Source organism: Erigeron canadensis, chromosome 6, assembly GCF_010389155.1.
Source record: "Erigeron canadensis isolate Cc75 chromosome 6, C_canadensis_v1, whole genome shotgun sequence".
NCBI lineage: Eukaryota > Viridiplantae > Streptophyta > Magnoliopsida > Asterales > Asteraceae > Erigeron > Erigeron canadensis.
Window position 1 is genome coordinate 24,011,902 of NC_057766.1, and position 11,422 is coordinate 24,023,323.

The 11,422-nt window shown below is 29.9% G+C and overlaps 1 protein-coding gene across 1 annotated transcript; it reads left to right on the top strand.

Moving 5' to 3' along the window:
• Positions 1-4,616: 4,616 nt before the first annotated feature.
• On the top strand, positions 4,617-6,934 carry LOC122603433 (probable pectinesterase/pectinesterase inhibitor 51). The gene is made up of 2 exons (XM_043776132.1): positions 4,617-5,714; positions 6,226-6,934. Exons 1-2 carry the CDS (start codon positions 4,685-4,687, stop codon positions 6,909-6,911), a joined length of 1,716 nt encoding a protein of 571 aa, XP_043632067.1. The 5' UTR covers positions 4,617-4,684; the 3' UTR covers positions 6,912-6,934.
• Positions 6,935-11,422: the final 4,488 nt, after the last annotated feature.

The following is an 11,422-nucleotide window of genomic DNA, read 5'->3' on the forward strand; positions in this document are numbered from 1 at the left end:
ATACCAAAAATCATATCTTCATAGGTGTTTCTAATATGATACATGTGTGACCATTCTCTTTTAAAAGTTCATGGAAGTTTACCAATATGAACTTTTGAAGCATTTATATGGACTTGAATCTTCAATGGAAGGTGTATACTTCCGCTCATTGTCAATTTGTCATATCACCATGGATTTGTAATTTGTTCTAAAAATTTCCATTGGAAGGAGTTCATACAAAGGCTAATTACTTGAAAAGTTTCTCAACTTGTCACTAAAACTTTTTCTGGGGTTCGAACAAAAAAAAGTTCTATTGTGAGGAAAAAAAACGGCTAAAACCTCTTTTATGGGATTATGACCTGTTTTTGCTAACGTGGACTTGTTTTTTTCTTCTATTTACAAAGCCTCTGCCATATCATTCACTATATACACATATATAATAATTAACCCAATCAAGTGTTCTTTTGCGTGATACGATTTTGGTAGTACTAGGACTATCTATTTTCATTACGGCTAATCATGTCTTTATCGGATATTCATCTCCAGTTGATTAGTTAGTCAGACACAAGATCATGATCATCATATATATTCAAAGACGGAAAATCCAAGAATGGAAGTTACATTTCTTCCAACAACAACATGTACTGCAACAACAAAATGAACCTAATTTTGACAAAATCACCCCAATTAATCACACACATACAGTAACAATTAACCCAATTATCTTCTATGGAAATCAAAAAACTCAACAACAAAATCAGCCACCGATCTTTATAAACAACAACCTTTGTCCTGCTCGATGGTCAATCGGAGACAAACCATATACACATAGATCTATACACACACATACATATACATATTCCTATTTATATACACATACATATACATATATATATATAAATCGTTGTCGGAAATGAAGCTTGCCGGAATCTCCCACACTATCATCTCCGACGGTAATTGTTGTGGCGGTTGTGGGATTTGTAAAACAAGAAGAAGCAGAAGCAGCAGTTGTTGTTTTGTCTTTTCATCAGGTCTCACAACACAGCACCACCACTACCGGCGATCGCCGGAATCGGGTTGGGATTGTGGTAGTTTGATTAGGGTTTATTAATTTTAGGGTTTTCTTTAGAATGGAAATGGTGAGATTAATGTTATTGAAAGATTAATCTATCAATGGTGATACTATTGTTATTGATCTTTGTGGCTGTGGAGAGATAGATACAGATGTTGAATTGATTATGATGATGAGATTACATACAATAGTAATATACAAAGTAGATAGATACACTATACACATATGATGGATTATCTATGTGGAAAAATGAGACTATTTATAAATGACGTGTAATATCCATGTAATCAGAAATAAGTTAAAAATAGAAGAAAATGTGTTTTAAAAATATTTTTAACTGACAACTTGTATGGAACCCCATAAAAGATGTTTTAGCCGGTTTTTTTTTTTACAATAAAACTTTTTTTTGTTCGAGCCCCAGAAAAGATTTTAGTGACAAGTTGAGGAACTTTGCAAATAATTAACCTTTCATACAAATGAAGTAAAACTAAAGGATTAAGAGTGAAAATTTATTTATAAAAAGAAAAGTATAAAATTAGAAAGGTCGAAAGGATGAAGTGCTAAAATAGATTTTAAAGTGTGAACTAAGAATTTTTCTTGTCATGCGAGTGATAGCACTCGTTTTATGCCACTCATGTCAATATTATACCCCATAACCCCATTTGCGCATTTTCCATTTTCTAGATAAGGCATAAACAAAATTAATCATCATGGTCATTCTTATCTTGTATTGTGGATGTTTGATGTAATTTAATTCTAGATTCTGAATTATATCATATATGTACGAAAGAAGAAAAAAAGTACTTTGTTAACATGATTATCTATTTATCTGTTTATGTTTGGTTGTTTAGTAATTAACTAGATATTAGACTCGTGTCCAACACTGAACACGGGATTTACGATATTTTCAATATTAGATCTTCATACATTTAAGTCATAAAAACTTATAATTTTGAAAAAATACGGTTTTAAGTGTTATATTTAGCAAGTTATAGTACAATAATCATATGTTCGTCATTGTCATTATTAGCCTAGACATATTGATGAAATTATTTGTTGTAGTCATTCCACAAGGCAGATGCTATATATAATAATGTCTCCATTATATAATATTTTGAAACCAGATGTACTCATAATGTGATATTATTATGAAAGATAATTAAGATTAAAAATATAAACATATTTGTGATCTTTTACTTGACATTTAGGTATATGGATTTAATCATGATGCGCGTCCATAACACGCATAGGTTTATTTTCAATCACTTGTTCTATGATAATATGATAACAATTAGGATTGTTTTTATATTCCTTGATAACAATTAGGATTCTTGATTTGAGTGACAACTATAACTTTAAACATTAAAATGCAAAACTAATATACGAAAAAGGAGAAAATTATGTACCTTTTAGACTGAGAGATAAAATGAATTTTGAATGGAGTTTATATTGATTTGGATTTAGGATTCAAGTAACCCTCTGTTATAAATCGTGTTTGGTTCTATGATCGTCCCATATCATGTGATTCCTATTGTGTTTAAGACAATGATGTTGTATATTGTTATCTGTTATTATGTTTGGGATATGTATCTAAAGCTAACATTATATTTATATCTAATATTAAACTAAATATTAATATTTATAATTATAAAAATCTAATCTAATATTTGTTATTAAGTCATTAGGTTTTGAAATAATTTTTTGTAGAAAATATTTGATATGTTAAAAAAAATTTTATTTAATTAAATGATTATAAATTTTAAAAAATTCTCTCAAGTTGACGGCTAAAAATAAATATAAATTAAATATTCAGAGCTAAAAAATGTAAATTATTGATGGAAAACAAAAAAGTGTAAATAATGAGACTTTTTCTACAAATTAATATAAATATTAATATAATAATATATTTGGATAATGATTATTAAGATTTTTAATTTGTAGTTTATCTAAATGATGACATCATCAAAAGTCAATTTGATGAAATCAAACGATGTGATTGGTTAATAAGTCATTAGTTCAACTGTCTTATAGTATATATTAAGGATTACTTTAGCTTTCACGGGGAAAAAAACAGCTTATATTACATACCTCATATAATCCATAAAATACTATAAAGGTATCCCGCTTAATACGACGATAATGACGATGCTGACGGTGTGGTGGAGCCGGAGATTGCTGGTGATGGTAACGACGTTGAGTAGTGTAAGTAATTGATGTAAAATGTATTATAGATAATTTAGGAGATCATGTAAACCATTAGGAGACATTAATTTTTAGAATTATTGAGTTGATTGCATTACATTTAAATGTGAATGAGATGAAATGAGATAAATAAGGTTGACAATTAAAGGGTAAAAGAACAAAATCATATAAAAAAAACCTCTTCACTATCAGGAAAAAAAAATATATCATTTTTATAAGGGAATGTAAATAATTTACCGTAATTTACAAGTTTGTATATTGTTTGACAAGATGAAATATGAGTGGAGAAATGATCATTTTTGTAAAAAAAAATAGTTTTATTTGTTGAAATGAAAATTATAGTTTTTAAATTGAATTTTTTTTTTTCTTTCAAATGAATTTATGCAAAATTGATTGAATTTTGAAGGTTTTTGGTTATAAATATTTTATATAAAAAAAAAAACATTCTCAAAATATTATTATTTATTTTTATCATTATCAAACAATAAAATCTATTAAATTTTTGTTAATAAGGTTGATAGTTGATTAGTAAGGTCTTTAATCCGAAGAGAAACCATCTAGACTCGAGTCTCATTTTTCACATCTTATAGAATTGGGTGAGAATTTTTTGAGAGTCATCTGTTTCATCTCAAACATGCAAGTAACTTAGTAAATTTAAATTAAAATGTTGTTAAATTTTTATTAAATCATGTAATTAATTTTGTTCATTATCTCATTTCTTTAGTTTTTTTTCATACCAAACAACAAATACGCCTCAAAGTATATAGGTATAACTGTAAGGGTGAGATTTCATCTAGTTAAAGGTACCTTGAGGAATAAATTTATAAGGTTATTGATCTTTAGATTAAAATTAATGGTTAGGATTCAATTATCTTTTTTGAATTTAAATCTTGATTATAATCCAAGGGTCACCTCAAGTTATTCCTAACTTGAAAGGATCTCCACTTTTAATTGTATTAGTAAAATCTTATATGAAAATGGAAGTGATAATTCTACGACAATTATTGATTGTCTACAAGAAATATATATGTTTTATTACACAGTGTACAACTGTATATAATAAACATTATTGTAGATGATTAAAACTTGTTGTAAGTTTATCACTTTCTCATGTGAAAAAACTATAACTTACGACTCTAGAGTCAGTATCAGCTACAATTACGTACTACGACTCTAGAGTCAGTATCAGCTACAATTACGTCCTAAATAGACCAAGAGTCAAAAACTGGTTGTATGTTTAGCTTGTGAACAAAAAGTACAAAAACTTGTTATGTAGCCTTTGTGGGGTATATCGTATGAAACCCGTGATGACACCCTTTCATTCCAATTCCCAGATCCCCCCACTCCAATCCACACTCTCAACCCACTAATCCATCACTAAATTCCAACCAAATTAATTCCCACCCCACTAATCCATCCAACTCTATATAAATGCATCGCAAAAAACCATTCCCATTCCAAAATCCCCATTCCATTTCACCAAAACGACATCGCCTTGTCATCTCCATGGCCCTCATTTCACTCTTATTCATCTCACTTCTCATTTACATCCACCCTTCCACCACCACCGTCGCCGCCGCACACCGTCGTCATCCACCATCAAAAAACCAATCCTCATCACCTCCATCATCTTCCGATCTACTAACTCAAGCTTGTAAAGCCACAAGAAACCAACCATTATGTCAATCTTCACTATCCCAATACCCAAACACCACCCCACTTGATATTATCCAATCCGCATTATCCGTTTCATTAAATAACATTCCGACATCCTTAAACATGGTTCAACAAATCTTAAATGCATCAAAAGATGTTTTGGATCATGTTATAGCTTGTCAAAATTGTGTCCAACATTTAACTAACTCACAGCATAGGTTAAAAAAAATTAAAGAAATGTTACTTTTGTCTAAAGACGACAAAAGTAATTATAAACAGGCCCGCGCTTGGACTAGCGCGGGCCTAGCATACCAGTACGACTGCTGGTCTGCTTTAAAATACGTTAACGATACGAAACTCGTTAACGAAACGATGTCGTTTTTGAATACTATGATAGGTTATACTAGTAATGCATTGAGTTTGATCATGGCGGATGACGTGTATGGTGACGATGTGATGACGTGGAAAGGGCCGAGGACTGAGAGAGATGGGTTTTGGGAAACGGGTGGGGGAAATGGGTTGACCCGGTTAGGAGTACCGGGTGGGTTAAAAGTGGATGTGAGTGTGTGTAAAAATGGTGGGTGTGATTATAAAACGGTTCAAGAAGCGGTGAATGTGGTTCCGGGTTGGAGTGAAAAACGGTTTGTGATATGGGTAAAAGAAGGGGTTTATGAAGAAACGGTTCGGGTCGGGTTGGAGAAACAGAATGTGGTGGTTTATGGTGATGGAATTGGGAAAACTGTTATTACTGGGAGTTTACATGTGGGTCTGCCCGGATTGTCTACTTTTAATACTGCTACGTTTGGTAAGTCATACATATTTTACATTTTATTTATTTTTTTTAGTGAAATTTATTTACTTTTAAACTGTTACATGATTCATGAAAACAGAAAAAATTGATATGTAACTGAAAACAATAAAGAAAAATAGGATAGGATGATGTTCTATGATCTAGGTGAATTTTTTTTTTTTTCTTTAGATGATGAGGTTTTTCTATACAATTTCCCTGGAAAACTAGTAAAAAAGTGCTTGTATATAGGGGAAAAAAACATGACTAATGTCTTGGTTTTTTATTAAAAGTTGTATCTATGGTTATGTACTATGTTTGAGAAGAAAAAAAAATGGTTGGCCTTTTCAACTTGATAGCTTTTATTTATAAGAACTTTTTTGGAGTTGAATTTTTTTTAAGAAGCCATGAGAAGCTTATTCTGAATTCTTAATTAGACAGGTAATAATTTAGTAAGTATAATTAATCTCTCTAATATAATGAATCTGGTTCTAGAATAATAGCCATATGTTCATTTTTGTTGCAACAGGGGTATCAGGAGACAGATTCATGGCAAGTGGTTTAACCATAGAAAACACAGCTGGTCCAGACGCACACCAAGCCGTGGCCTTTGTATCAGATAGTGACCAATCCGTCATTGAAAACTGCGAGTTTTTAGGCAATCAAGACACCCTTTACGCCCATTCACTTCGCCAGTTCTACAAATCATGTCACATTGAGGGAAACGTAGATTTTATATTTGGCAACTCTGCATCGATCTTCCAAGACTGCACCATCCTGGTCCGTCCACGTCAGCTCAAACCTGAGAAGGGTGAGAACAATGCGGTAACAGCACATGGACGGATTGATCCTGCGCAGACGACAGGTTTTGTATTTCAAAACTGTTTGATCAATGGGACTGAAGAGTACATGAGGCTGTACTATAGTAAACCGAAAGTCCATAAAAATTTTCTTGGAAGGCCATGGAAAGAGTTTTCTAGGACCATTTTTATAGATTGTAATTTGGAGGCGTTGATCTCACCCGAGGGATGGATGCCATGGACCGGTGACTTTGCGTTGAAGACCCTATATTATGGAGAGTTTGGTAATACTGGTAAGGGATCAGATTTGTCGGGTAGGGTGCCCTGGAGTAGCCGGATTCCGGATGAACATGTTGATATGTATTCTGTTGGAAACTTCCTCCAAGGTGATAATTGGAGGCTTACATCTTCTTAATTGAATTAACATATTTTTTTTTAGTTGTTAATTCCCATTTTGTAACTTTAAATAAGACTGATTATAACCAAACAAAGTAGTGCTGCAAATGAGTCGAAATTTATAGAAAAAGTTGATTGATCAAGTCACACTTGTTGAGTTAGAGTTTATAAGAATCAGAGTTTTTCAAGGTAGGTCTATGTCTTCATTTTTTGAAAGGTTGACTTCATATTTAGTCCTCGTGTATATCGTTGACCAGTGAATTATAATGATAGACGTCTAAGTTCGACTCAAATACAAATTATCATAATACTTGGGCACGAAATTTCCGGCATCGATGATATGCATGACTAATCAAACAGAATGTTTGTTGATTTTGGGGTTGGTCTAAAAGTATAGTGATTTGTAATGGATACTAGAATCACAATCGATATGGTTTATAACAGAAATGTTTGTTGAGAGCATCTTATGTTATACGTTATCAGACTTTATTGTATGAGATGACATAAAGTTACATACATTTATGATTTCATCTTTAATAAACCTACAAAATCTCTCTACAAAATCTCTTTACAAATTTGATTGTGATTTTGTAATCTTAATCTTAATATATACTATAAGGTACCTGACCTAACCTTAATTGACCAATCACAACTCTCAATTTCTCAAAATTAGTTAAATCAACACATGTCTAAATTAATTTACACTTTTTGATTTTCTATCAATTTACACTTTCCACCCAATTTAAAAATAATTAATACTTTATCACATAATGTTTATCTAATAACAAAATATAGCTAAAAGTTAGGGACGATACATATTTATATCAATATTTTATTTTATATTAATAAATGTAATCAATTTAATTGTAATATTGTTGTTATTAGTAATTGTAATTAGACTATATTTAGAATAATTATTGTTGTTGAAATTAATTAAATCAATACATATTTAAATTAATTTGCACTTTTTGAATTTCCATCACCAATTTACACTTTTTAACCCAATTTAAAAATAATTAATATTTTATTGCATAATTTATATCTAATAATATGGCTAAAAGTTAGGGACATTACATATTTATATCAACCTTGATATGATGTTACATATTTATATCAATATTTTATTTTATATTAATAAATGTAATCAATTTAATTTTAATATTGTTGTTATTAGTAATTGTAATCAGATTATAATTAGGATAATCATTGTTGTTGAAATTAATTAAATCAACACATGTCTAAATTAATTTGTACTTTTTGAATTTCCATCACCAATTTACACTTTTTAACCCAATTTAAAAATAATTAATACTTTATTACATTATTTTTATCTAATAATATAGCTAAAAGTTAGGGACATTACATATTTATATCAACCTTGATATGATTTATCATTCAATATTTAAATCTAAATTAAATATCTCAATTCTTTTTAACTTATACTAATTCTTATACTAATAATGTTTATAAAACTCGTGTATATGACACGGGTCTAAAATCTAGTGGTATTAATACCAACAGAACCACTCCTTTAATGTAAAATTACAACATTGTAACATATATTCAACACTAATAATAAACTTAGAATTTTGATGTATAATGTAATAACAATCTCTAAATATATATAAAAAAGAAACCTTAATTCCAAAATAGAGAAGTTTGGACTCTTAGATAAAGTTCAACTTTTAATTATAGCCATTAGATAAAACGATGATGTCATATACCTTATTTAACTTTTTTAGATTTAATTTTAATTCAATAAATTAAATAATTTTTATTTCCTAATATAAATTTATAGACATTTTTTTAATGTTATTTAATATATAATTATGGAAACTAATATTTTTTAAATTTTATATCATTTTTCATATTTAAAATCGATTTTTGACTTTTTTTTTTAATATAATTTTCTTTTTAATCAGTACGATACACAGATTGACATAACTTTTCAATAATTACTCAACGATTTTTGAGTTAATGAAGAACTGGAGAAAAAAAAACAAATACAAAATCTATAATAAGCTATCACAATTATGTATCAAAAAAATAGTTGTATGAAAATCATAAAGATATTATGCATAACTTTAAGTTAGATTAGCACACAACATGTGATATATAGATTGGTAATTTAATTGGTTAGTAGTAAATTTTGTAAATAACTAAATTATTGAAACAAAACGTTAAAGCTCAAGTACAGACAATAGAAACATATTCGGATGCATAAAAGACATCCAATCAAACAGAAACTTAGCGAGACCTTTAATAGATGATGTATCCATTTTTCCAACCGACCGGTCACCGTTAACCAGAATCTAAACCATCAATGTAACTTCGCGTTTTTTTTAATGGTTCAATTTTTACTCAGTTCAACATGTCATTAATTATATATATGTATATATATATATATATACTAGAGTGGTGCTCGCGCGTTGCAGCGGCGATGGTCTATAACGCTTTAGGCACCGTAACGGTTTATAGCGTTCAGTTTACTTTCATGAGATACGTCAATGCAGGATCTAACCATATATATCATTCTAAAAATAAGTCTTGTATCAGGTGCAAAAAATAATGAAGTGCAAACACTAACCATGAAAAATAACCACTTACAATTGTAGGGAAGGAGACTAAGACAATTAAAAAAAAAAAATAGTCAAAGATTAAAATTTAATACGAATATACAAATAACATAATTGGTTCGTAATTTCGTGAGTTATAAAAAGGTAATTATTGTTTAAACATTTTGTAATATAATTAAGATGTTTTTTCTTATCTGTAGCAATACCTTCAGCAATAATTTTAGAGTTAATGGAGATTTTATAACAATAGGGGTTTTAGGTAATTGTGGGTTTTTTTTATTAAGGGTAATTTCAGAATTTCATGGATAAGGTGTGTGGAGGTAGTTTAAAATTTTAAATGTAGAGGGTATATTAGGTAATTCAAAGATAGAGAGTTAAATGAGAGAGGGGGTAGTTTATTTATATAGGTAGTATAGATATAACATTCCAGTGAGAACACTAAAATAAGAACGGTGAGAACACCTTAAAAACATCATTTTGATGCATTAAAAGTCCATAAAACTAACATAGTGCGGAACTAATTATCTTTATTTAAGTGTTTAACAACACATTCATCCGTCAAAATCGAAATAATCATGTTTTTTGTTTTGTGCATCCATCTTGGATGCATAATCATCAAAATGATGCATCCAACAAAAAACGTAATTTTTTCAATTTTGATGAATCAATGTGTTGTTAAACACTTAAATAATGACAATTAGTTATGCATTATGTCAGTTTTATAGACTTTTAATGCATCAAAATGATGTTTTTAAGGTGTTCTCACCGTTCTTATTGTAAAACTGTTCTTATTTGATTGGACAACATGTTTATTTCGATTTTGACGGATAAATGTGTTGTTAAACACTTAAATAATGATAATTAGTTATGCACCATGTTAGTTTTTTGGACTTTTATTGCATCAAAATGATGTTTTTAAGGTAATCTCACCGTTCTTATTTTAAGAGTGTTCTCACCGGAGTGTTATATATATACCCCGCGTATTATGCGGTGTTATAATCTAGTTTATCAAATATTAGTAGAAGGAAAAAAGTTTAAGTTCTTTATAATTTGAATATATTATGTTGCTTGATGTTATGAAATTTTATATATAGATTTTTCAGAATGATGATTCGTATAAAATTATATTTTAGTCCTATGTCATAAACCATGTATTGTACTTTTATATACCAATGTAAATCACATCTTGTCTTGTGATAAAATGCACATATGACCAATCAATCTATGCCGAAGCCCGTGACCAAATCAATACTTGGGGCATGTGACCAAATTCTCCCATTCATTCTCACTCATAGAATTATTTAGATTATTGATCACAGCCTATTTTTATTTTTATTTTTTAATGTTTATGTCACCGAACAACTAGTCGTTACATCTATACAGGTAGGTAGTCACTAGCGACCGATCCACGAAGTCAGGGATCACAGGGGAGAAAAAACCCACCAATTTAATCGCTACAGAAGGCACGACGTTAAATTGAAAGTAAAACCTCGGCTGCTCAGACTCGAACCCTGGTCTCCAGGATCCAAGCATCATTGCAGGACTTCGGAATTTCGCTGGGGTTTTTAACCCATTGGCGATCACAATCTATTAATATATTTTTTTTCTATTTAAATAGTTAATCTACTGAAGTGTTATTGTGTAACTTGTGATATGATTCGATCGCATTCCAAGAGGAAAGTTTGCTATCTAAAATCACTATGACATATTTTCAGGAAACTTAAAAAACTCACCCAACATAGAAAACCCTATATATTGCTTTACTTACAAGTTGATCTCATGATATTTTCTATTAGAATCACTATGACATACAAAAAATGTTAATGTGTTTCACGCTCACGTTTTTCACTTAATCTAATCTTCTTATTTTGACACATATATCAAACTAGGAAGATCTTTCCGCGCGTTGCGCGGAGCTAATTTGTGCTCTTGTCGATGGTTTGTCGGACATGTA

Bases quoted from the DNA above. Each gene is read 5' to 3' on its own strand.
- LOC122603433 (XM_043776132.1), top strand. From the start codon at position 4,685: ATGCATCGCAAAAAACCATTCCCATTCCAAAATCCCCATTCCATTTCA. The intron at 5,715-6,225 runs GTAAGTCATACA...TTGTTGCAACAG, and splicing joins TTTTAATACTGCTACGTTTG to GGGTATCAGGAGACAGATTC.